This window comes from Mercurialis annua, linkage group LG7, assembly GCF_937616625.2.
Source record: "Mercurialis annua linkage group LG7, ddMerAnnu1.2, whole genome shotgun sequence".
Taxonomy (NCBI): Eukaryota; Viridiplantae; Streptophyta; class Magnoliopsida; order Malpighiales; family Euphorbiaceae; genus Mercurialis; species Mercurialis annua.
Genome location: NC_065576.1, coordinates 45,831,120 through 45,857,709, shown reverse-complemented (window position 1 = coordinate 45,857,709; position 26,590 = coordinate 45,831,120). Strand labels below are relative to the sequence as shown.

Sequence of the window (26,590 nt, the reverse complement as noted above, 5' to 3'; positions counted from 1 at the left end):
ACTTTTGGGTGGAGATTTCCTAAAAATTCAAAATTGGGTACAAATACTTTTTTACAAGATCGGGATATAAACGAAAAAAAAAATCAAGGTGGGAGTTTTTTAAGTAATTAAGGCTATAATTTTTGTTGTAATTGAACATTTGAGCAATATATTAGATTTCAAATATGGGATTGAACATAGTTATAGTTACTCTTTACTTTTTTCATTTCAGTTGCTAAATTTTGTTTTTTTGTTCTTTTTGGTTACTAAATTGTAATGCTTTTTCTTTTATTTTCCGGGTGCAGTCAGAATTTATTTATTTTTGTCATATATGTATAATTTGGCCTATGCATGTTTGATAAATTGTCCGAGTAAAACTAACAAAATCTAACTGTCACATGTCAAATTCCAACTGTTATCTAGATAATTTTAGCAAAAAAACCAAAATGAAAAAAAAAATGAAAGTCCAGTAACTACAAAAAAAAAATTAAAGTTTTAAAATGAAAATAAAAATAAAAATTTAGTGACTGTAATTAATTATCCATTCGAATTTTATAAAAAAATTAGAAAGGAACAATAAGTGTTTTAACAAGAAAAGATTTGCTCATTTCCGTTCACAATATTTATTGCTTTAGACTACTTTAAATAGATTAATAAAATATTTTTGTTAATTACTACTCTAAAGGTCTTGAATATTGATTTATGTATAACTGGTTTTTTTGATTTCACTAAATTATTTATTGATAGAAATAATAGCAATAATTGCTCTTTTAATGTTCTAAAGTAATAATTGTATTATGGATTAAAAACATTTTTTTCAACTAACAGAGATTGATTCAAGTGGTAAGCGGTTTGATATTGTTTAAGTAAAGTTTCGAGTTCGAGTCTCATGAATGCAGAAAATCCCTGCTGGCAGACTCATCCACTATGCCAGATGCGCGACGCGGATCAAATTCGGATTAGTCAGGGCGAAATCTTAGAAACCGAATGGACAACGCAAAAAAAAATATTTTTTCCAAACCGATGAATATTTTGGATCGGACGGAGTTTATATTATTATTTGGTAGCGTCTTAAGTGACGCTGGCTAACTGTGCAAGTCACATTTTCACTGATTTGGTGCGCATATTGTTCCATGTTTCGTCTCATTAAAACTCACTTAACACACACGTAAATTAAATATAAAATTAATCTTCACAGATATGGTAATCTAGATCCAATCCAAAAAACCAACTACGCATCCAAATTCTAAAATAAACATAATTAATAATCATCATAATACTTGGTCCTTGTCAAATTAAAATATTGAGAAATTTTGTTTATTTAAGTAAATAGAGTAGTTTAGAGAAAGTGACAGGATTACTTTTTTTTTTTCTATCAAATAGTGATATGTAGCTGTGTCATATGTGTATTTTTGGATTTTGGAATTTAATTAATGTGGTGATTACTTTTATTTCAAACCATGTAGTGGTTTTTGACACATGTGTATGTTTGGCTTTTAAAATAGTTTAGCATTTAAAGAGTTGAATGGTTCAAGTTTTTTCTTTTTTGATATTCATGGTTTATCAAACTTAAAATGATTTACAGAAATAGAATCTAATTAGTGTAATTGTTAATTATATAAACAAATTAGTGTAATTGTTAGTTTTAGATATGATTTAAAGTTCAACCAGCCGAAATAATAAATTATGTTGTTGAGGCTTGAATTCGGGCTGTCTACTTTAAAAGGATAAACCAGTCATGATTTAGCCATTGGCTTGACTTCATAGCATCGACCCACAGAATTCGTAAAAAAAAAGGGATTAGAATTCCCTCAAATTCATTTAAACTTTAGGAAGTCATGTTTATGATTTACATCGTTCATTATAAAATGAACGGTGTAGATTAATTTGATTAAAACTATACTTTTTTCTAGCTACACTGTTCATTTTACAATTAACGGTGTAAATTGTAAACATGAAACCCCTCAAATTCAAAATAAAATTGAAGGAATCCTAATCCAAAAAAGGGATTTGTACATTACGAAGCTCCAATTATACAACATACATGAATACGATTTCTTCTATTAAGAAAACATATAATTCAAATTAAATTCATCTATATATCTTTTAAAAAAAATCTCATTATTTTGAATTAAGATCATTTAAACTATCAACTATCAGACTACCACCGTTCGATGTAATTTAACTTTTTTGTCTTGCATACTTCTATCAGGAACTTAAATTGTATTAATACAATTAAAATGATAATATATTTAATCACTTTAATAATAATATATTATCTATAATTTTAAATAAAAAAATAAAATGCTTTCTATTAAATTTAATTAAAAAAATTCATTTAATTTTTTTTTGAGAGGTAAATTCATTTCAATTTTTGAATATTCGATTGTGTTAACAAACAAACAGACAGACGTGAGAGTAACACTTTCAGTTACTATCATAAACTTAGTATGGGTCTCTTGTCTTCTAAGTTAATAATATGAGTCCTACCAAAACGTTGCAACTTGCCAATCTTTATTTTACTATTAAATGTACATCGCACTCTTATGTTCTTTCTTGCATTATCTTTTTAACACAAAAAAATAAACTTTTTTCAGAGATTCTGTTTTAAATATACAAAAAAAAAAAAAAAAAACATGATCAAGCCTATGATCTCGAGAAGTCCCATTTTCTTGCATAGTTTTGTCTGTTTCTTGCTGTTCAGGTCTGTAATTGTGACTCACTCAGCTCCTCAAGATGCTCTGGTTCTTGAACTTCCTGGTTTTTCTGGGGCTCTTCCTTCTAAACATTATTCAGGGTATGTTTGTTCTTTTTGTATAATTATGTATATTTGTGTTAACTATTGAAAATTGAAGGGTTTAATTTGATTATTGAACAGTTTCTTTGGTTGAAAGTAAGGTTTTTCTTGGGGTGTATTTGGCTGCAATTGAGATGTAGTTATCGAAATTAATTAGGTAAAAATTTGTGTTTTGTGAAAGATTGAGCCGTAAATGAAAAAAATTGAAAATGTTGGATGTTTTTTTAGTGATCGGACCTTTGTTATTTTGTATAATTATGCAGTTTGTGTTAAGTGTTGAAAAATTGAAGGGTGTTCTTGAATGTTGAACAGTTTTCTTTGGCTAAAAGTAAAGGTTTTTATTGGTTGATTTTGTAGATATGTGAATATTGATGAAAATGGTGACAATGGGAAGAAATTATTTTACTATTTTGTTGAATCTGAGGGGAATCCAAAGGTGGATCCTGTGGTTCTTTGGCTTAATGGAGGGCCTGGATGCTCCAGCTTTGATGGATTTGTATATGAGCATGGTATTTATTCAATTTTACCCTTTTCATAATCCCCATTTTATTGCTAAATTAATATTCAAGATCTAAAGTAACCAATTGTTGGTACTTATATTAATGAATTTATCAGAATGAATTTTTGGATTTGTGTGTTCGCATGTAGCTCGGAATGCAAAAACCGAACCACCAAATTCAGTCCAGTTCAGTTTGACACTGTTAACAAAATTTGTTTTTCGGTTTATTTTGTTTTTGGATATAAAATAATTTTGAGTTAAGTTTTGGTATAAACCGCGCCGAACTAAAACTCAAGTGGTTCGGTTTGATAAATTTTACATCTTTGTAATTTCTATTAGGGATCAATTTCGAATAAGTAAAATTTTGAACACCTTGCTTTTTTTTACAATAGTAGACAAACTTTTCAAGTTTTATAGGTGTTTCTAAAAATAGAAAGAAAGTACTTATATGTAGAACTCGGTAAGTTTTCATGGCACGTAGACGTGTTGTATCAAATTTATGATTTTTAATTGTTTTCATTTCTTAGTATTTTTAATTAGATGGAATTTGTTCTTTTATTTTATCTCATATCATTTATTGGTTTAAATGTATTATGCAGGTCCATTCAATTTTGAAGCAGCAAATGCAACAAAAGATTCACCTAAATTGCATCTTAATCCGTACAGCTGGTCTAAGGTTGACTAAATTTTGTTTCAGAAGTTGCAATTTTCTATTGCCTTTTTAGTTTTTACACTTTGATTATTATTATTTTATTTTTCAAGTTTTAATAATTCAATTTTCATTTCTCAACACGGAAAGGTTACTTATTATATGACGGACGGAAAATTACGTGGCATCTAATTGTTTCCTTGCACATAAGCAATTATTGACGTAAATTGCGATACTAACCTTCCTTTTTAAGAAAATGGAAGTTGAATTGTCAAAATATAAAAGATGAAACGATAATAATCAAAATATAAAAACTTATAGTTTAGTAACCGTAACGGTAATTTTTTAACTTGAACTGGCTACATTTTGATCAGCCTTTGCTCAATTCCAGGTCTCCAGCATTATATATTTAGATTCTCCTGCTGGTGTTGGCCTCTCTTATTCCAAGAATACAGCTGATTACATTACTGGTGATTTGAAAACTGCCTTGGATTCACATACATTTCTCCTGAAGGTATTAATCAAAATACAAGAAAAGGATTATTTGATATTTATATAATTTGACAGTCGGCGTGACAACATATTCTAAATATATATTTCATACTATCGCATTATCAAATTAAAAAGCGACGAGATACTATTGTCCGAAAAACAATTAGTATTATTTTAATACGAACTAAAATTTTGATATTAAATTGAAGCGTTGAGATTTTAATTCCCATTTCCTTAAGTCTTATTAATTTACTGTTTTGCAAACTAGTGGTTTAAGCTGTACCCAGAGTTCCTTGGCAACCCTTTTTTCATTGCTGGGGAGTCGTATGCTGGAGTTTATGTGCCAACCCTTGCTTATGAAGTAATGAAAGGTAAGTAATTATTACATTGAGTTGCATTTCGTATATCGGGACAAATATAAGATGCTTTTCTGGATATTTGACAGGTATTGATGCTGGTACAAAGCCTAAGCTTAATCTCAAGGTATATAATATTTCTCGATAAAGGTTCATTTCGACCTTCCAACTTGAGACAAAGGATCAGAAAAGTTCAAATTCTTAGTTTTGGTAAAAAAAAGTCTCAACTTGTCGATTTTGAATCACCGCCTTTAACCATCAAAACTTTCATTAGATTGAAATTAAATTAGGGTGCAATTCTAGTTGATGAGTTTTTTCTTTAAACTACTAATTTGAACTCTTTTTATCTTTTATTCAAAGTTGAAGGGTCGAAATGAACCTTTATTTGTATATTACTAGAAAGCTACTTCTTGAAGTTAAGGTTAAAAGCTTGAGTGGTACCATATCTATATATATGATGTTTCAATTTGGTATCAAAACGTCAATTCATATCAAAATAGTATCAAATTCAATTTTTATTTCAGGGAATGATATTTTATCACATTCCAATATGATAGGATGAACAAATGAAATAAATTTTTAGTATTATACGGTCATGTTAGTCGCTACATCAGTCGTCATCTCACGTGGCGCTTTAATAATGCAGGGATATTTGGTGGGAAATGGAGTAACGGATGATGTTTTTGATGGCAATGCTCTTATTCCATTTGCACATGGAATGGGCTTGATCCCAGATGAACTATATGAGGTGAGTAGATGGAACATGTTTTTGAAAATAAAATTATGTTCTATAAACATTGAATTGAATAATGTTTCAATGTATAAATTTGCATATTGTAGGAGGTGATAAATGAATGCAAGGAAAATTTCTATAATCCACTCAGTGAAACTTGTGAGAGCAAGCTTCTGAAGGTTGATAAGGTAATGCAATAGTTACGGATGTGTAAAAACCGAACTAACCTGAAAAATCAATTTTTTTGATTTGATTTAATTTCGAGAATAAAAAGTTTATTAGATTCCTTTTTGGTACAAACCGAATCAGTTGATAGACATAATTTCAACATCTAATTACCTTTCGGCAGTTTCGGATTTAACCTTCCTCTAATTCTGAATTTACTACAAACCCTATTTTGTTTTTTTTTGAAAATTTATGAAGGGAGTCCGAGCTAGAGCACACCCTAAGTTATAGTTAAAAATATTTTATTTCCTTCTAAACTCGGTTCGATTTTGGAAAAAAGATCAGTTTAATTCGATTCGATTTAACTCTAGGAATAGGTGTAAATTTTATCTTTGTTGGTTCATTCAATTATTAATGATCCGATTAATGTCAGAATCTTGAAGGTTTAAACGTATACGACATTCTAGAGCCATGCTATCATGGAACAGATGTAATTAAGGAGGATAATACAGACAGTAAAATAAGGTTACCTTCGAGCTTCCGGGAATTAGGTCGGACCGATAGGCCTTTTCCGGTGAGGAAGAGGATGTTTGGTCGTGCTTGGCCATTTAGAGCTCCGGTTAGAGAGGGTATTGTTCCAACTTGGCCGCAGATCCTCAATGGCGACAATGTGCCGTGCACTGTAAGTAAATAATTGCCTATAATAGTCCATCAATATTGCATTTTGCATCAATTATATCCTAATAAAAAAAAGGAAAAAGGTCATATATGCCCCTAATTTTTGGTTATGGATCATTCACACTCTCATGGTTTGTAAAGATTCATATATGGTCCTAATGTTTTCAAATGAGCTCATTTAGGCCACTAACGTTTTTAAAAAAAAAGTCATATATGCCCCTAACCGTGTTAAGTGTGAGGGCTTAAATGAGCCCATTTAGGGGCATATATCATATATGCACCTTTTTCAAACCATGAGGGCATAGATGATCCTGAACCCAAACGTTAATGACATATTATCCCTAACAAAAATTAGACAGAGTTTAATATTTTAAGTTAGTTTAAGACAAATTATTTTATATTTGAAAGAAAAAACCATAAAATTTAATGAGAATAGAAAAGATTTAAATTTTGATAATAAGATAAAAATTTGATGAAATTGGATTGATAATTTCTTAAAAGTTTTACAATATTCTCTAATTATGGGTTAAATTATCATAAAAATAAGTTAAGAACTAAATTTTTATAAATTAGTTCCTTTATTTTTTATTAGCTATTTGAATATAGTTGATGCAAATCATAAATTTATTGGACCAAACTGACACAATGTTCCATTTAGAATATGTTCTTCAATTTTGCCATTGAGTTAGAAATATTAATTCATTGCAAATTTTGTTTTTGGGCTGATATGGAAAATTAAACTCTTTAGGATGATGAAATTGCTACCTCATGGCTGAATAATGCAGCAGTTAGGAAAGCAATCCACGCCGACGAGGTAAATTTTCAATTTCATCCCTGCATTTATACAACATTATTGAAAAAGATAGTAAACTTTATAAAACTAGCAACCAAACAGGAAAGCGTATCCGGTGCTTGGGATTTATGCACAGATAGAATCACCTTTACACATGATGCCGGGAGCATGATCAAGTACCACCGGAACCTTACTATGAGGGGATTCCGAGCGCTCATTTTCAGGTGTTTTTACAAACTTAACGTTCATGTTCGGTTTGGAAACATATATTTTTTAAAAAAATTGGCTCGGTTTAGTTTTGGTTGTAAAATTTTCAAATCAGTTTCGATAAAAATAAACCATAAAACTAAATTAACAACAAAAAACAACCAAAACCGACTGTTTCGGTTTGAAATGTTATAAAATTGATTTAGTTTGATTTTGAAAAAATAAAAATTAAATTTGGTTTGGTTCCGTTCGATTTTGTTTGGCAGTGGTGATCATGATATGTGTGTACCATATACTGGGAGTCAAGCTTGGACAAGATCTATGGGTTATAAAATAGTTGATGAATGGAGGCCATGGATCTCCAAAGGACAAGTTGCTGGGTACTTTTTATTCTTCTTTAACCTAAAATATCTTGACATTTCCTATTGGCTTTAAAATGACATTTTGTTTCTGGTTTCAGTTATGTACAAGGGTATGACAACAACCTCACATTTTTAACCATAAAGGTACTACATTCTTCGACTCTCTTAAACCTGTTCATGGGACTGGATACGTATTTGTCGGTATCCGTTTAAGCTCGTCCAACTTGGACAAAATCGAATACTTAATTTTAAGACTAAGTCTAATCCGAGTTCGAGTTCGAATTTGAGGTATTTCATAGAAAAAAAAACATATTTTTGAAAATTAAGCAATTATTTAGGTAATTTTGAGGTTTTCTCAAAATTTTATACAAATTCGAAAAATTCCAATCCTAGTCCGCATAAATATAATTGTGGATTGGGCTTAGATAATGAAATGAAATCGGAATCTGGTCCGGGTGAGGCTTAAACTTATATGTCAAAGAGTTAAATCCGGTTGAATCTGATCTAAACCCGTATAAATATAATTTTGGATTAAGTTTAGATAATGAAATTAGGCGCGAATCGAATTCGGATCAGGCTTTAACTTACATGTAGAAGAGTCAAGTAAGGTCGAATTCGGTCCGAAATCATTCAGGCCTGGCCCATGAAAAGGTCTTCGTATCCGTTGCAAATTCAATGTTACCACTTATTTACTGTCTTTATGATTTAAATCGGAGCAGGGAGCTGGACATACTGTTCCAGAATACAAACCACAGGAGGCATTGGATCTCTACAGTCGTTTCCTTGCCGGAAAGAAAATATAAGTAGAATTTCATGAGACATGACTATGATTTAAACAGTTTTATACTTATTTATGAAGAGCATAATAAAAATATTTGATTTCACCACCGGAAACTGAATGTAGTTAACTGATAACACTTCATAGAATGCTAGTGAATCAGTCAGCGTATGTAATGACTTGCTCTATGGATGTAATTAAGAGACAACTAGCGAGCTACTCGGAATTGATGCAACAAATATTTTTCATGTTATTCGAGTCGAGTTCGAGTCTGTTCAACATGCTCACAAGTCTAATAAATAATTATTTTTACCAGAGTTTTTGCTTCTCCTGTAATTCCATTTTCCCCATTTTATGCACTTGCTACGATTCTTGCTGCTACTTTAAAATTTTCTGCCATGAATTTTGACCTTGAGCAATTCTAAATCGTCATCTTATAGCGCTCCAATTATGTTTCAACAAAAATTTAAAAAGGGTTCCAATTGACTATATAAAGCATTAATTTTTGAAGGATTTAATAGCACCAAACTATGCTTTAAGCCTCTAAACTATTTACAAGTGATTTTATAGAAAATAAGTATCCAAAAATTGGCCATGAACAAATTTTCAAATAATAATAAAGAAAGTGCTTTATCATATTATATTACTACTTTATAAAAGTTCATAATATTTTAATAAAAATAATAATTTTCTTTGAATTTAGGTCAAATGTATAATTTTGATCCTTAGGGTTACGTTTTAGACGTATATTTTAATAATTTTCTTTATTTGAAAGTGATATTTAATAGTATTAAAAATAGTAAAATAAATTCTCCTTGAACAAATTTTTATTTCGTCGTTACAGACGATATATGATATAAACGTGTCCTTTTATCCAATTTGGAAATAAATAAATTTATTTTTATAAAACGTAGCATTATAAATGAATTATAATTTGAAGTCCCCGTCAACATCCCATGTACGCCACACATTTTCCATGTTAGTATGATTAACTATAATATTAGAAATTTATTCAAAAAAAAACCTATAATATTAGAAATCTCTTAAATATGGTTCATTTTGTCATTTAAATAATGTCAGGTATCATTTGGTCATTTTAAAATAATGTCAGGTACCATTTTAAAATAAAAAAAATCCTTAGGTCTAAATTAAGAACCTAGCCAAACATAAAGGTCCCAATTGTTTATTTAGCCTTGAATTAAATTGCTCTGGTTTGTATCCCTTACCACTGCAACAAAAATGGTTTCCCTCTCTCTCCGGTTGCAAAGACGGTTATTTTGCACGAAACCCGCCCAAACCCCCAAACCCGACAATCAAAATCAATGGAGCATCAAACAAATAACCAAGTCAAATTTTACAGATTCCTTACAAGAAATCAAAACCCACATCTTCGGTTCCGATTTCATATCCATTTCCTTGAAGAAAACCGGGTCTTTCTCATCTCCATGGCACCACGTGTCCCCGTTCGACACGCCCGAAACCGCTTACTTGAAAGCCAAACACGCCGCTGAGAAGTTCCAGATTCTTCAGTTTGCTGTTTGTCCGTTTACTCTCTCTGCTTCTAAAGTTACTGCTTACCCGTTAGTAGCTGACCCACTGACCGTCTTTTTTGCTATTTAGTATAATTTTTGTTTGTTACTTGTTTTTGTTTGCAGACTAGTTTACGAATTTTAGCGTTATTTGTAATTACAACAAGGATTTCAAAACTTGACAATATCAGCTATCAATTTTCATTTTTTGATAAATTAGAACATCAACCAATTATACAACAGCAAAAATGCTGACGTGAATGTATATTATAATGTGCACGTTAGTGTTATTGACAAGTTTCAAATTTCGTGTTGTTAATTGCAAATTATTCTTAAGTTCGTGATTTAAGATGAAATGAATTTGATTTGCAGGTATAATTTTCATTTGTATCCGAGGGATGAATTGAGGATTGGAATGCCAGCTTATAGTTTTTCTTGTCATGCTTCTTATTTGAGTAAAATGGTTGAAGAAGGTTTTGATTTTAATGCTTGTGTTAATGATGGTAAGTCATTAGCTTTGTTTTCTATGTTAAAGTAAAGTTGTGTGTCCGGAACGCCAAGTTTCCGACATGTTTCTGGAACGGAAAATGTTGATTGAATGAAGTGTTTGTGCTGCTGAGGCGGGCATAAAAGCCTTTAGCTTTTATGTATTGTTCTCTTGAATTGTAAAGATTGTGCATGATCATAATAGTGTAGGTATTATTTGTTTATTATTGTTAACTGGACTTCTGGTGCCTGGGAATATTAATTTGATTAAGCTGGAAAACTTGCTATTAGGATGTGTTGGTTTGGTGGCCTACATTTCTTTAGATTGCCTGGATTTGAATCTTACTCTCGAAAGATTTGTATCATTTTATAGGGATATCGTACTTGTCCAAAGCACAAGAATCTACTGCAAAAGTTTGGATGGGGAACCCACATCTTGCTAGGGATGTGGAAGAATCGAATTCTACCTCTTCTGTTGCTGATTCAATCTTTGTCCAACGGACTAGATCCCGTGTTAAGAATTGGAAAAGTGCGTGTACACGCACCAGTAAAGGGAAAGATGGTAGGAAAGTTCAGGCTTCACCTTGTGTCTTTGTAAAATTTCTCAACTTTTTAATGTGTTTGCTCGTTTCCTAGATGTTTTGGTGAATTCCCTGAGAAAACTCGTATTGGGACTCGAAGAGTATAACTCAAGACCTTGTATGAATATAGATGTTTGCAGTGAACGCCAAGTGCAACTTGTAATTGAGGTTTGTTGACGTGATGAAATTAGATGCTTTATTTAGTAGTTCTTATTCTCTCTCTGTCTCATTGTTTTAATGACTTAATTGGAGTTCTATTGCAATTTTCACTTTGTAATAACTTCTTGAATGTTTCTCTGGCGCTTACAGATGTTGAAAGAATTTGGTGATGACTTTGTCTCTCTGATCATTCCTGCTAAAGGTGGAGAAACACAAGCAGTTCGTGTTGTCTTAACAAGTTCTAAAGAAGATAGGGATTGTCTTCAGGTAGCAAGTGAATCTAAAAGCTTGGTTATGACTTATGGGTCTTTGTCGACCTTCACCTTAATGATATTACAGTATTTTTTTTGATTGACAGACAGAGATCCGAAATCTTGAAGATGAACAGAACAAGAAAATCCGTGGCTTTCGAGAGGTGATCGATCTGATTTCTGCTTCACAGAAGCCTGTTGTCTCCCACAATTCCCTTAATGGTGTATATCTTTATAATGGGATTTCTAGATCATAGAGTACTTTTTTCTTGTCCTTTTTTTGACGATGCGACTTAAATCATGTTCTTCTTGCTTGTAGATTTGACGTTCATCCATTCAAAATTTCTAGCTCCCCTACCTCCTAGCATGGAGGAATTTGTACATTCCTTGCGCCAAGCTTTCCCTCAGGTGGTTGATGTTAATCATCTTATGAAGGAAATTAGCCCTCAAAGAAAAGTGACAAATATACCTACCACTACATCTTATTTAAAGAATAGGTTCTTTGCGCCGGTTGATCTGGAAATTCCGTTCCTAGGTCAGTGGTTCTCACTGGATTCTGCCACTTGCTTGTTTGTCTCTTAATAATTGAGTTGTGTCCATGTAATTTTGGTGTTTCTGCATAAGAATTTACCTAATTTTTCCCATCTTATGTGAAGTTTTTCAGGTATGGTAACCGAAGGCAAGATTCACGGGCATAAGGCTGTGAAGATTTGTGACCTATTTGCGAAGCTATCCGTTATACTCAAACTTGGCCCCATGCAATCTGATGAAAAGAATCTGGCTTCAATAATCGAAGCCTATGCAAACGTTTTCAGTCTGTACTCCCCTGGCCTGCAAACCGATGAAGATGTTAGAATTTGGAGTAACAATACTAGAAAAGTAAGCCAGCAGGATTTGGTTTTCATTTGGGGATTTAAGCAAAGTATGTCGGCTGGCATGCTGAAGAGCTTGCTTCAGAAGTCTCATAAAGTTTTCTCTAAAGAATTTGATGTTAGATTTGTGGATAAGAGTTGTGCCATTGTTGTTTTCTGGGAACCCGGTTTGTCTAAAACTTTTCTGGATGTCCTGAATGGTAATTCAGAGGTAGTTGGAGATTTAAGGGAGTTGGTATCAGAAGGTGTAAGAGGTGCAAGCTACAATTCTTACGACAGAGCGTGCAGATTGGGTTGTTGGGATGAAATTTTGGCAGATTCTTTAGATAAAGCCTTGGAAGCTCCGGACGGACATTTGGATTCTGACTCTCTGAATAATTCATCTAAAACTCAATGGTGCAATGAATGGATGATCAACTTGGATGAACTCTGAGGCCATGAGTTCTAAACTCTTTAATTCTTTAGTTCACAAATTGGCAGACATGCAGAATTCTCCATAGAAGTGACTTTATGTGCTGCGCTCATACACCAGTCATCAACGTGGAGGCTGGTAGCCGCAATACATATGGAGCTCCCAGGATTGTTGCATTTGTTGAAAAGAGATGCGTTTGATGCGTATATGAATTTTGTATTTTTGCATGCCTGGTCTGTGTTTATATTCACCTTTATGGGGGCGAATATAAGGAATGAGTTTCTCTCAAATATGAGTTTTGTGTAGCTCATGGCTCGTTGCTTCTCAAAGAACTGAAAATTGCAGCTGATGGTATCACTTATTTTGTCAGCTTAACTTTTGTAAGTTGAGTCGTTGAGATGCTACTAGTTTGGTTAATGGATTATGATGAAGTATTCTTTGAAATAGATATTGTTTTGAATGAGAAAATGGATTCAATCTATTATCAGTTTTTAGACATTCATTCATTATAGTGTTGGGTGTAGTGGTGTAAACGAGTTGAACACTCGAGATTAACTCGAAAGAAATTTGAGATTGATTAGAAAAATTTGTGTTGAGCTTGATTTCGAACTATTCGAATTTAATCTCAGCCGAGCTCGAGTATTAAATAGAAAGATTCATGAGGCTCATGAATCTAAAATAGATTACATGAATTTTTTAAGCATACAAAATGATTTTTTTAAAATGTAATAATTTTTTTATATTTTTAAATTTAAGACTATATTATTTTAATTGGCAAAATCACTTGTAACATTTAAATCTCAACGTTGTTTATCAATTACAGTCAATTTGTTTAATTTTTAAGATTATTTTTCAATTTAAAAAATGTTTTACAATTGAGGCAAAACTTTTGAGTTTTATTTCTTAAATTTAAATTTTTACATTTTATATATCAATTGCAGTCAAATTTTTATAACAGTCATTTTTAGAAGTTAGCTAAAATTTAGTCGCAATTGATAAAAAAATATAAAATTTAAATTAAAAAAATAAAATTTCAGAACTCAAATAAAATTACAATAAACCTTTCAAATGAGCACATAATTATAAATATTAAGTTTTATTTACAAAAGTTTGTATTTTAGAAGTAAATTTACCTGAAAATAAATAAAAAATACAAACAAGCTTTCTTTCTAACAGTTACTGATCCACCACCGATAACAATGGCATTAACTTCGCTTTATTCCCAACGCCCCCATCTCTGTAACAACGACATCGTTTCACTCCCAAGTAGAACTAGTAGTACGCATTTATGTCCTAAACACACTACGCTCACTTTCAAAAATACTAGTACCTTCTTTGGCTCCAAATTGCCCGCCAAACCGATTTCGGTTTCATTATCAAATCATTCAACCCGAACCGTACCGGTTATAACAGCTTCTTCTCATACTTTCGATGTAGTCATCATTGGTGCTGGAATAATCGGGTTAGCTATTGCCCGGCAGCTTCTGATCGGGTCGAATCTGTCCGTTGCTGTTGTCGATAAAGCCGTCCCTTGCTCTGGTGCCACCGGTGCAGGTAAACCTAATAGAACAGTTAAGAAACTGTGAGAAAAATTCAATTCTATTGCACTGTTTCTATTTAATAAAAATAAAATGTGCTATTAATGGAGAAATGAGATTAATTATCATACATGTGAATTTGCAAGTTGAATTCGAAGATTTAATTCAAATTAAGGTCATAAAGTGTGTTTGGAGAGTCTGAAATGCAAGAATTTAATTGAAATTTGATACTGTTTAGTTAATGTAAGTGAATTGAATTCTTAGTTCTTGCACATGATACATGCCTAATAAGGTTTTAAAAATAAATGTTTGACTCTGTGTTTTGTTTGTATTTGATGCGATTACAGGGCAAGGCTACATATGGATGGCGCACAAGTCGCCCGAGAGTGATATGTGGGAGCTCACAATGCGAAGCCACAATTTATGGAAAATGCTTGCTGATAGCATCCATGATCAAGGCTTGAATCCGCTCGAGGAGTTAGGCTGGAAAAATACTGGTATGCTAACATAAACTTTAATGTTTCTCTTTTTTCTTTAACTTTCTTTTGTGATAATGACATTGTGTTTTATGATGGGTGTTGATATTGTTATTTTCAGGAAGCTTATTAGTAGGAAGAACACCGGAAGAGTGTGAGGCATTGAAAAAGAGGGTAAAGAAGCTTTCTGAAGCTGGATTGAAAGCGCAGTATTTGTCTGGTCAAGATTTGCATTTGGAAGAACCTGCATTGCAGGTTGGAGAAGGTGGCGGGGCTGCCTTTTTTCCGGATGATTGTCAACTGGACGCCCATCGTACTGTCGAATTTATTGAAAAGGTCTCTTCACTTTTTAATTGTTTACCTCAAGTAATTGTTGTTAAATGTTTTACAAGTATTTAAATTTGTTGGGGGTTGATGTGTAGGCTAATAGACATTTTGCATCAAAAGGGAGATATGCAGAGTTCTATCACGATCCAGTGGAGAGTTTATTGAGGTTTGTTTGCTATCCTACCCTAATGTTTTTGGTTGTTGAATGTACCTGTGTTTTATATTGTATACTTTTTCTTTTTTGAGATGTGATATGGTGTTTTAAGATTAGTTGTTTGTATTCAGATCTTCTAGCAGTGGGGAGATTGAAGCTGTTCAGACTTCCAAGAATACTTTGTACAGTAAGAAGGCCATTGTAGTTGCTGCTGGTTGTTGGAGTGGGACTTTGATGCATGACCTATTTAGAGAAACTGTATCTCCTTTAAATGTCCCTGTTAAGCCTCGGAAGGTTTGAATTAAGCTATGGATATGAGCCTAACACTTTGTCAAATGTTTTCTTCTCTTCTTTTTATGTCCCTTTCTCCTTATTTAATTGAGATTGTCAGCTTCTTTCCTTTGTTTTATTTTACTCTTCTGTCCTTTACTCTTCTTTTTCCTTCCTGTATCAGCCCTAAATCATTTTCATAACTCTTTCTCTATAACCTGAATTAGACTATTTTCTACTGTGGGTGATTGTTGGTGGTGATGCCTGCTACGATTTTGTTGATGTTTCATGTCTCTGTCTGCGGAACTTCTTTTAAGCCCCCGAATTATTGTTGGATATTCAATTATTCGTTGTACTTCAATTCATGCTTTTGATGTTTCAAGGGTTTTGTTAACAAGCTTGTACAAAATCAGAAAGGGCTGACTGGTTAATAACATCTGTGAGCTATTCTTTTTCTGTGATTTCTTGGGCATTAGGAGATGTTTCTTTTCCTAGCACATTGGAATTCCCTCCTTCGAGTTAAACCTGTAGCTATTCCAATATTATTCTATATATTCATTGAGCTGTTGCACAATGAAATGAGTGATGCGCTCAAGTTTCGTGGGTTATGAGTTGTTCTTTTTACATTTTTACATCAATATGTTGATATTAAATGATGTTTGTATGTTACTGGTATTTATTCCAGAAATAGAAACTGTGTGAGCCGCCCCATATGCATATGCTTCTGTGTACAATGACATGGCTAAAATAAGTATAACACATAAATGTCTTAGTACATGCATATTAAGGTCACCGTTGATTAGGAAAAAGACTGATTTTTACTTTTTAGAAATAAAACTGGTCTTTTTTCAAAAATGACTCATAATCATGATAATGAAATATGATTAATGGGAATAATCTGTAGATTTACTCATATGGCACTTCTTATGTAGTGTTTTTTAATCCAGTTCGACTCTATGCATGTAATATTCAGTTCAAGAAACCCATGTGCTTGATATTTGTTTTTCATTTCATCTTCTGACAGGGTCACTTGCTTGTGCTTGAGAACTTTGGGGCTCTTACATTAAACCATGGTGTGATGGAGGCAGGTTATGTTGATCATTATGGTGCAGGTGTGAAAAGCAACAATTCAGCTACACCACTGGTTGACTCTAGCAGAAATTTGTCTATTTCAATGACAGCCACTATGGATGCCATGGGAAACCTTGTTCTCGGTAAATCTTTGTTACACTTCAGACTTCTCAGATTTTATGTCATTTTACCTCTATGAGAGTATTCCTTCTACCCTGAGATGTAAATTTGTATTTTGTTTATCTTCAATACCATTATCTTTGTAGTTCTTGGCTTTGCAAACCATTTTGACTTTTTTAAATTCGTTTGTGTCTCCAACAATCACCATTTATTGTCCGTCTTTATAGGTAGTAGCCGTGAGTTTTCAGGTTTTAACACTGAAGCAGATCAATCCATTGTTGATCACATATGGAGCCGGGCTGGAGTATTCTTTCCTAAATTAAAAGAGATATCCCTTATGGACGTTAATAAGAGCAGAAAACTGAGAATTGGATTACGCCCTTATAGTAAGTCGATACTCCCTCCTTTCCATTTAAGAAGACACCTTTTTCCTTTAACAATATCCCACTAAGTCCACTCTGTATCTTCAGTATTTTTTAACTTAAATTTTATCTTTTGGCCCTTTTCTTATTTTAATGCTTGCATGCAATTCATAAATAATTAATTACCTAGGAGAATTCTAAATCAATTAATAAGAATTGAACAAGGATTAAAAAAAATGAATTTATGTCTTGTTAAACTGTGTAAAACAAAAGGTGACTTATTAATGTGATGAGGAGAGAGTATAACATAGAATTTGTGGAGAAGATAACAAAGATTTAGGAATTTGAAATGTATATCCAGGTTGAAGCTCTTATGTTAGCTAAGATTAAGAATATGAAGTGCAAACTTTGAGACATTGCCTTGTAAATTAACCAATTTCAGTTTGCTCCATTCAGTGCCAGATGGTAAGCCGGTGATTGGGCATGTTCCTGATTTTCCAAATGTGCTGATTGCAACTGGGCATGAAGGCGGAGGACTTTCCATGGTAATAATTGCATAATTCTACTCCTTTTCCCTGAAAGTCAGCAGCTAGCTTGTCTAGATTGTAATGATTCCTTTCGTCCAGCGCATTTAGGTTATGAAAATGCTTGTATTGATGCACTCTGAAGCTAAAATCAACCATGACTGTGCCCATTGTCCTGTCTGCACTTTAATCATTTAAATTGCTAATAATATGGCCTCTTTCTGAAGAGATGAAATTTCAGGTGACAAATGCACTGTTTTGGTTCAATTTTCAGGCTTTGGGTACTGCTGAAATGGTTGCTGATATGGTGTTGGGCAAACCTGGGACTGTCAAAAGTACCCTATTTTCAGTTCAGGGTCGATGTTGATTTTACAGCAAAGAGAAGCACTGGATGATCGACATGTTGACAGAGTGAGGATCTTTGGGCTCTGTTTTTAGAAACCTCATGGTCACAAGGAATACAGTTTTGTTACTGTAGTAGCGGACATATATAGGTAGGGCTTTTCCATTTATATTTGCTTTGCTTTATCCATGGGTTTTTTGTTATATTACTTGTATATGCTGTTGTTTTAACTTGTTTTCCACACACACATATTTTACTTGCTTAGTCCTTTCTTTTTCTCTATTGGGCTTAATTACTTAAAAAAACCCTCACCTTTAATCTTTATTTCGTTTATACCCTGACCTAGGAAAACTGTCACATATACCCTTGACGTTGTCATTATGTTTCGCCTCTACCCTTGAGGTATTAAATTGACCTCTTTTCATTTGCAAAAGAGTTTAAAATAATCCTTCATTTTTTACATATATTCTAATTACACGTCAATGTTATTAATTATACAAAAACACCTTCTTCTTTAAAAAAATTCAACTAATAATAATAATTTAATTTATATTAATTATTAATAATTTTTTAAAAATAAAAAACCGTAAATTTTTTTATATAAAACAAATAGAATATTCAAACTAATTAATTTCAATCTAATACCGTACTTTAATTTTAAAATCTATTTAATTTTTTTTTTAAAAAAAAATATTAAAAAAAAATTGCTCCTCCTCCATGGGAGGAGGAGCTTTTCTTCCTTCCATGGAAGGAAGGAGCAGCTGCTCCTTCCTTCCATGGACGGAGGAGCAGCTGCTCCTTCCTTCCATGGACGGAGGAGCAGCGAACTCCTTCCTTCCATGGAAGGAGCTCGCTGCTCCTTCCTTATGGAGGAAGGAGCTCGCTGCTCCTTCCTCCATGTGAGGAAGGAGCAGATCTGCTCCTTCCTCACTCCTTCCTCATGAAGGAAGGAACACGCTGCTCCTTCCTCCATGTGAGGAAGGAGCAGATCTGCTCCTTCCAACATGGAGGAAGGAGCAGCTCCTTCCTCCATGGATGGAGGAGTCCATGGAGGAAGGAGCTTAGTTCCGTAAAAATAAAAAAAAATTAAAAAAATAATATTAACGGTTTTTAAATAGGAGTACGGTTATAAATAGGATTTAATAAAAATATCTTATTTTATTTAAATTAAAAAAATTAATTTATTTTAGGATTTATTTGAACGTTTTTAAAGATGAAGTATTTGTTTGTACATTTTTTAATAGGAAAATAGTATAAAATAGCCCTTAAATTTAGTTGTTTTTAATAAATCATCTTTTTTTTGAAATTTGGGGTAGAGGTGAAACATAATGACAACGTCAAGGGTATATGTGACAGTTTTCCTAGGTCAGGGTATAAACGAAATAAAGATTAAAGGTGAGGGTTTTTTAAGTAATTAAGCCTTCTCTATTCTACATCAACCTTGATCCCTCATGTCAGTTAAAGGTTGCATTAAGATGGTTCATTATGAAAGATGCTGTATGTTTTTTGTTGACAGTTTTACTGGATAAGCAGGTAGTCAGTAGGATAGGATGTGATATCTCCTTAAGTCTAAAGATCCATAAATTAATCTATTACAAAACTTGTACTAGTGTTTTAGTTGTTGCAAGTATTATTTCTAAGGCCAAATGACTAAAAAAGGCCAAACCTTTCATAAAGGTTTCACAAAAGTCCAAACCTTTCAATTTTATCCAATTTGTTTTAAAATGAATGATTAAGTTTCAATTATGTCCAATTACATAATTTTGTTAGCGCCACATGAGTAAAATTACATAGTTGGACATTATTGAAACGAAATCATGCGTTTCAGGACAAATTGGATAAAATTGAAAGGTTTGGACTTTTTTGATCATTTGGCCTATTTCTAATTTCCAAGCTTAGCTGCAAAAAAAAGATACTTAGTTGAAGAATGTGATAACGTACTCCCTCCGTCCCATAAAGATAGAAAAAGTTACACTTTCATAAGAATTAAGAAACTAATTTATCACGGTTAACTTACTAAAATTTTCCTGCAATATCCTTATAATTTAAAAGTGATCATTATGGAACCAATATATTTAATGCCCATATAATAAGAATATTAGGAGTATTTTGATAATTTTTTCTTAGCTAACATTAAATGTGGAAATTTGTTCTATCTTTATGGGACACTAAAAGTGTCAACTGTTTCTATTTTATGGGACATAGGGAGTATATAGTTGGACCACGAAATGTAGTGCCTAAGATGCTTGATCAACTTTATCTAGAGTTTATTAGAGAATCACTTCATTTTGAGGGTATAACCTAACTATCATTTAAAGTTTACCATACAAGGAAGATGTGTTATATAGATATACTATTAGGGATCCCTTTTCCGGTGATGCCTCCTTTTGATTGAACATTTGATGTATCCGGGTCAAGAAATTTGTATGGTATCTTGGCAGTGCCCCATCTGTTCCTAAACCTTGGATTTTCATTTCTCTCGCAGATTTTTTTCTCTATCTCTTTTAGCTCTGCGGTAAACTTTTCAAAAGATAGTTGAACTTCTTTATTGTCAGTCCACTCAAATGGCCTCTGTCCCAAGTACTCTTCATCAGAGCTATGCTGTGAGAGAACCTTTGTCAATGCGATGCCAAGGGCTGTTTCATATCTTTCGGGCAACATATTAAGATAGAATTTATCTGGATCTATTAGGAACTTAGCAAATTCTTTTCCTCCTTCCTTTGGTATGAATTTTCTACATAGCATGGGACGATTAGGAGGGTAACTGGCATATGCATATTGTCCAAAGTTCACTGATGCATGAAAGGCTGATGTAATCCATACGAGAGTTGTTATAACCTTTATTAGGTTGGAGATAGTTGTCATTTCATACCACCATGTCTCATTGTGCTTATCACCATGACCTACGTTTTTAACTTCTGTCCACCATGCTTGGATTTCTATGTCCATCTTGACTGAATCATCGTCTCTGTAGAAAATGGAGCAATAGTCTGTTACCCATGTCTTAATGGCACGCCATACCTCAAGTCCATCTGCACCATAGGGATAATCCTCGAAAAGAAGCTGAACCCCAGTGGGACTGTCTGGGTCTTCCAGGGCCAGTTGTCTGAAAAAAACAGTTACCATAAGTGAAAGAGTTCCACGTTTCACCAATTTATATTTCATGGAGTTTCTTAAAATGTCTTTACTCTGGTCTTGGCAGTATTGTGATTCAGCTTTTATTAAAGTTTGCATTTCCTACTTTGATGTATAACATGTATGATGTTTACTAATGTGTTTGTATGCATGCCATGGGTGAACTAATTTTCCATTGTCGTCCATCTTATTAGACAAAAATGCAGTTGATAAATGGTATGCTTGATGATTTTGTTTTGGGTTTAACTCAAATCCTTGGCACTAGATGCTAGAGTGATAAGTAAATCACGTAATTGTTTTAGTATGAATTTCTGGTTTTGTTGTTTGTCAATTAACCTTGGTTTCTAGGCCATAGTTCCACATTTTATATGGTTTTCTAAGTGTTAGTGATTCAAATAGTGGGGCCACTTTTATTCTGCCTTCTTTATGTTGACAATGGAAGAAAATAATCAAAATCCTTTTATTGAGAATGAAATACCTTTTAAGAAGATCGGCAGGGAGAGCTTGTTCATCGAATCTCCAGTCCTTGTAGAGTTCAGCAGATAATTCCATAGATATTTCACCAGTAAACAGAGTCTTCTCAAGGATTCCTCCAGAGTTAATAAGGATTCTCCGAGCCAATGCATTTACATGAATAGTATCTTTAAAATGAGGATCTAACAGCCGGTGAATTGGGTGCATAACACTCAACTGCCTTCTACTTGCAATAACGAATGGCTCAATAACTGCATGAGTGTGCAACCTTCAAAATGCAGACAACATACGGAAGAAAATGTTGGTAATCTAACAAATGTGCAAGTATCTTTTACTTTTCAATTATTGGTTATGGGTGATGGTATACATTTCTTGGAATTTCAGTTTATTAATCATCTAGTGGAATGTAGAAGTCCTAGATCCTAGATAAATTCCCTTTAGAATATACTTTAGCAGGGAAAACTCAAGGAACAATGTAGAGCAGTCTAGCACCAACACAAACAGAAGCATTTTAACTCACCAATGGCTGATTAATTGATGGTATGCTGAGTCATTAGATGCTACATGAGCTTTAGCAAGTTGCCAAAGTGCTGCTTCAGTTCCTTCACTTGCTGGTAGGAATACCCGGCTGACCTCTTTGTGCTGAAGAGACCCGGGCAAGCTAAGTTCAATTGCTACTGGCTTCAGTGTGGAATCGTCTCGCAAGAAAAACAGTGTTCTTGATGCATATGCACAAACGCCCTTTTTGTTCATTCTGCCTAGAAAGGGCATGAGATAATCATGGTGATCCAAGACGAGCATCCTCCATTGATACATAGCCTGCAAGTATTTTTGGACTTGAGGATCTAATTTTAAAAAAATTGCTCTTGAAATATGGAATATAGTATTCTTGTTTAGATTTGAGCTATTGATTTCAGTTGTTCTTGTTTTTTTTTCCTTTGTTTAAATATCTGAAAATTCAGATTCATCCATGAATCTGGAATGTAGGCATGGACATTATTTGGTTAAGACTAAAATAATCGACTGAATCGAACCAATTAAATCGAGTTAAATTTTGGTTTGATATTAGTTATAATAATTTGTGGGGGTGGGAGGTCAGTGTCCAAAGCGGCCAGAGTTTTCTATTTATATGTAATTATAGTACATTTCAACAAATTCCCAATTTATGTATACCTGATTTATGGCCTTCAGATGTTTATTTATAGATAAACACTAAGCTACTATCTTTAAAACAGTTGGGATTACTATAATTTATTTTTTCAGAGAAGTGGTCTTACCATAAAATAGTGTTGATAGACTGAATTTGGAAAGCCCTCTAAACTCTAGAGTCTATACTTATCTCGTTTCCAATTTTATGAGTAAAATGGGGATAACCCTATTTTTTATTAAGATTTTCCAGTCAACTTCAAAGTGTTCATCCAATGAAATAGTATTGCATGGACATTAATCCAATTTGCTCTTGTTTAATGTTTTTTTTCAATCAGTTCTTTCTTCTTTATGAATAGATCAGGAATCTGAGATGTTTAAAACGGCTTCTAATTATTTTTTTTTGGTTTCAAGTTTAGCAGCTACATGCCATCCCTGATCATTGAAAATTGCGATTTGTTGCATAATGGTTCGAGTCCTGATGTGATTTTAACTTATAAGTAAGATCGCAGGTGAAAAGATATTGTTTTCTTCAATTGTTGATTACTCAAAGATAAATAGAGGAGAATGAGAGAGAAGTGCGGTAATTTAAGTACCTGATAAATGTCCAAGCCATCTAAGTTGTGTTCTATGTCTGATACCTTTATTTTACTCTCTCCGTTTTTGCCTTCTGGTGGGAAGCGCTGCAAGTTATTGTCAAATTAGAACGGTGCATAGAAGTAACTTTATCTGATGGTGTTAACTGTAATAAGAATTCTTAACTGTATGATTGAAGATTTAAAATGATGATCGCAATCAGTAGAAATCATTAAATGTGATATAGACATACATGTGTTTGTGTTATAGGAAATTTTTACTTAATATTTGATGGACATCATTTTTACTATAGGTTTCAGCAGGTCATGAAACAAGTTTAGCTAGGTTGTGCTTGTATTGTTGTATTGAGCAAGGTTTTTGATTGTTCGTAATAGTAATATTCAAGAATTACGGACATACATACCTGCAAACACTGAATGCGTGTGGGGTTAACTCCTGCAAGCATTTGATGTCCAAACTCCTCGTCGTCCCTCCAAGCCAAGTCTTTCTCTGGAGAAAAAGTTGCAAAATGACTTTATAAATGCTTAAACAAATAAATGCATCTCTCCTCTAGGCTTCATTAAATGTAAGAGCAGATTGCTAGCTGCATCACCTGATAGAATTTGAGGCAATGGAATATTCAAGTCTTGTTTACTGGCATGGACAATCTCTTCAAAAAGCTCATCTGGTACCAACTTCTTTAATTTCTCTGCAACCTTTCCCTCAATTGCTCGACTTCTCTTCCTAGTGAACATGCCACGTATTTCATCAAATGACTTAAACGTACCCGAATCTTGTTTGGATAAAGATTTTGCCTCAGGGATAAGAAAATGTACAGCAGCCTGGACTATATTAGATGTTAAGTCTGAAAGTTTTTTGGGGCTAAGTTGCTCGTCTGGAGGAACATATACATCCAAGTCGATTGTTTTCAGTTGGTGCCCGCTTGAGGGATCTATGTTTAAGTGTGAGCAAATGAAAAAGTGAGATATTTGTAACAACAAGAAGTATTAGAAAGTGAGCAGTAAATAATTTCATGTCCCTAGAGGGATCTGAGTGGTAGTGTTGGATACCGGTGCTGCTAGGAGGGCAACCAGTCCTTGCCCTGCGAGGATATGGATGTGCTTCTGAACCGCCCAGGACTAGTCTAGTGTGTTTTGGACTTTTATCTGGGCGACCAAGATCATTGTAATAGTCATAATCATAGATTCGATCCCATTTGCTTCTTTCTTTAATTCCATCTCCCCTCAAGCTTTCAAGTTCTAACTTCCTTAACTCCACCAAAGCATTAGGTGTTTCTTTTGGCAGATAACACTATTGATGCAACACATTGATGGAGTTTAGTTGCATTACAATGTATCCATGTAGAATGTTAAGTTTGTTACTTACTGTGGTTGAGAAGAACAAGCGCGCTGATTTTGTCATTTGGACTGGGTATACCCAAGATCTGCAGTGGAAATGAATGGTTTGACGGTCTTTAAATTCTAGCGCTGCAGATTCAAGGAAAAATTCATGCTTGTGTTTGTTGGTTACGAGAAGTGCTCCAGGAATTCCAAAATTCTGCTCAATGCGGAGCTTTGTTTGATATGTTGTTATTTTTATTCCGTCATGTTTCTTGCTCTTTGCGTGCTTGAGGTACACTTTCTCACTCAGCTTTCCTTTGCCTGTGCCTATCATGATGATACGAACTACAAGATTAGTAAGAATTTGATGCTATGCAGAATTTAACATTCTTTCATAGATTCACTCTTTATTATATTAGATGGTGTGGCATCACGAGTTTATGAGCAATTAATATTTTTGTATGTGGGACATCAAATTCAAGTGGAGTTGAAGGTAATAGGCTGTATTGCAACTTATTTTTCCTGTGTTTCAGTGTTTCATGTATGATTCTGGGAAGGCTTCTAAAACTCCAAAATTTTAAAGACTATCATTTCGCCGTTTTTGTTTTAAGCAATTTCCGTTTCAGTCTTTCTGTTTCCCTGCAACACATGTAATAGGCATTGACATGAAAGCAAACCAAAAACAAGACTAGACACTAGGGTCTTAGAAATTATAATTGCTATGCTGTAACAACTTTGCAGTACTGAGTTCTCGTAGGAGTGTACTTTTTGGTGTTCTCTTGGAATTGAATGGCATTAGGTTGGTCTGAAGCTGCAATGAGATAAAAGATTTAACACAATATGCATTATATGCTAGCTTTATGTCTTAACTGCAAATTGAATATTTCTTAGAGCTGTACTTTTGAGGGGTTAGAGATATTTGCTGGTATTTTAACAGTTTATCATTTTTAGACCTAATAGAAATGACAAATCCATTGTTTTGCACTTACTTGGGTCGATTTCAGTGCTGCTATAAATCTGAATGGATGCTGATTTTCCAGGACCTGATCGACCCTGGTTCTGTTGTACAACAAATTTTCCTTTCACGATGTATCTCTTAGTTGGATGCAGAATCTTGCTACTGACGGTTCCCATGCACGAATGCAAACTGGAGCTCGGACTATGTGTTCCCATGTTTACTTTTCTGTTGTTTTTCTTGATTTTGCTCAATTTTCGTTACCAGAAATTGTTCTTACATGAACCATGACGAATTTGGCTCTGTGGAATTTTGAAAATAGAAATTATGACTTAAGAAAATGAAGTGATTCTGACTGCCTTTATATTAAACCTGTTTCTGATTGGTTGTCTGTGGAATGTTGGCATATTGGCATTGAATCATTAATATAAACCTATAATGAAAAGGCATTATGTCCCTTACTTACGGTGGTTAGCTATGCATCTGATCCATTGCTTTCCTGTGTGGTTTACTTGTCTCTCAAGTTGTCTGTCGAACTTATATTTTAATTTATTTATAAGTTTGTTGTATTTGCAGGTAGATTGCCCTACTGACAAGATTGAGACATATAGTTTGTTGGGATGACCTGCAAGGCTGTTTCCAGATGCCGCTTTTCGGCTTTATTCTCTTTTCTTTGCTTGGTGAGTGAAACATATTGGTCTGATGATTTTTTAGATCGAAGATTGAACACAGTGTTCTCTCGCACATTTTTCTTCTGATGAGGATTTTTGGTCTTACCACATGAGCTAGTCTATGGAGATGAGTTAAACACATTGTTGAGTCGGATTTTACCCGCCCACGAGTTGTTTTTTGCCGAGTTCTTTTATCCCATTTTCTTGTAGTTGCATTTAAGATGTATGATCCTTATCAATTAGGTAACGAAGTGCTAAATTAAAGATGAGTTTTATTTTGTTAAATCTACCATCTTAATGTTTTCTGCTCTTGATTACTTCTGGTGCAAA

At 33.5% G+C, this 26,590-nt stretch overlaps 4 protein-coding genes across 4 annotated transcripts; 3 read left to right on the top strand and 1 right to left on the bottom strand.

Moving 5' to 3' along the window:
* Positions 1–2,517: 2,517 nt before the first annotated feature.
* LOC126656099 (serine carboxypeptidase 1) lies at positions 2,518–8,805 on the top strand. The gene is made up of 14 exons (XM_050350584.2): positions 2,518–2,776; positions 3,134–3,285; positions 3,875–3,951; positions 4,316–4,438; positions 4,685–4,787; positions 4,862–4,899; positions 5,419–5,520; positions 5,613–5,693; positions 6,104–6,352; positions 7,097–7,162; positions 7,244–7,365; positions 7,615–7,728; positions 7,809–7,854; positions 8,430–8,805. Exons 1-14 carry the CDS (start codon positions 2,616–2,618, stop codon positions 8,511–8,513), a joined length of 1,518 nt encoding a protein of 505 aa, XP_050206541.1. The 5' UTR covers positions 2,518–2,615; the 3' UTR covers positions 8,514–8,805.
* An 885-nt stretch (positions 8,806–9,690) lies between these two features.
* LOC126657351 (poly(A)-specific ribonuclease PARN-like) lies at positions 9,691–13,274 on the top strand. Its single transcript, XM_050352022.2, has 8 exons — positions 9,691–10,068; positions 10,390–10,520; positions 10,877–11,065; positions 11,140–11,252; positions 11,394–11,510; positions 11,602–11,716; positions 11,814–12,029; positions 12,159–13,274. The coding sequence occupies exons 1-8, from the start codon at positions 9,728–9,730 to the stop codon at positions 12,797–12,799; spliced, it is 1,863 nt and encodes a 620-aa protein (XP_050207979.1). The 5' UTR covers positions 9,691–9,727; the 3' UTR covers positions 12,800–13,274.
* A 660-nt stretch (positions 13,275–13,934) lies between these two features.
* LOC126655050 (uncharacterized) lies at positions 13,935–26,545 on the top strand. The gene is made up of 10 exons (XM_050349056.1): positions 13,935–14,332; positions 14,664–14,813; positions 14,914–15,128; positions 15,215–15,285; positions 15,405–15,567; positions 16,568–16,757; positions 16,962–17,120; positions 17,553–17,641; positions 17,895–18,114; positions 26,166–26,545. Exons 1-9 carry the CDS (start codon positions 13,978–13,980, stop codon positions 17,985–17,987), a joined length of 1,485 nt encoding a protein of 494 aa, XP_050205013.1. The 5' UTR covers positions 13,935–13,977; the 3' UTR covers positions 17,988–18,114; positions 26,166–26,545.
* Positions 20,051–25,989, bottom strand: LOC126655049 (linoleate 9S-lipoxygenase 6-like). The gene is made up of 9 exons (XM_050349055.2): positions 25,624–25,989; positions 24,681–24,961; positions 24,365–24,605; positions 23,908–24,246; positions 23,719–23,804; positions 23,315–23,401; positions 22,093–22,391; positions 21,577–21,840; positions 20,051–21,069 (listed from the first exon to the last, which is right to left on the bottom strand). Exons 1-9 carry the CDS (start codon positions 25,805–25,807, stop codon positions 20,304–20,306), a joined length of 2,547 nt encoding a protein of 848 aa, XP_050205012.1. The 5' UTR covers positions 25,808–25,989; the 3' UTR covers positions 20,051–20,303.
* Positions 26,546–26,590: the final 45 nt, after the last annotated feature.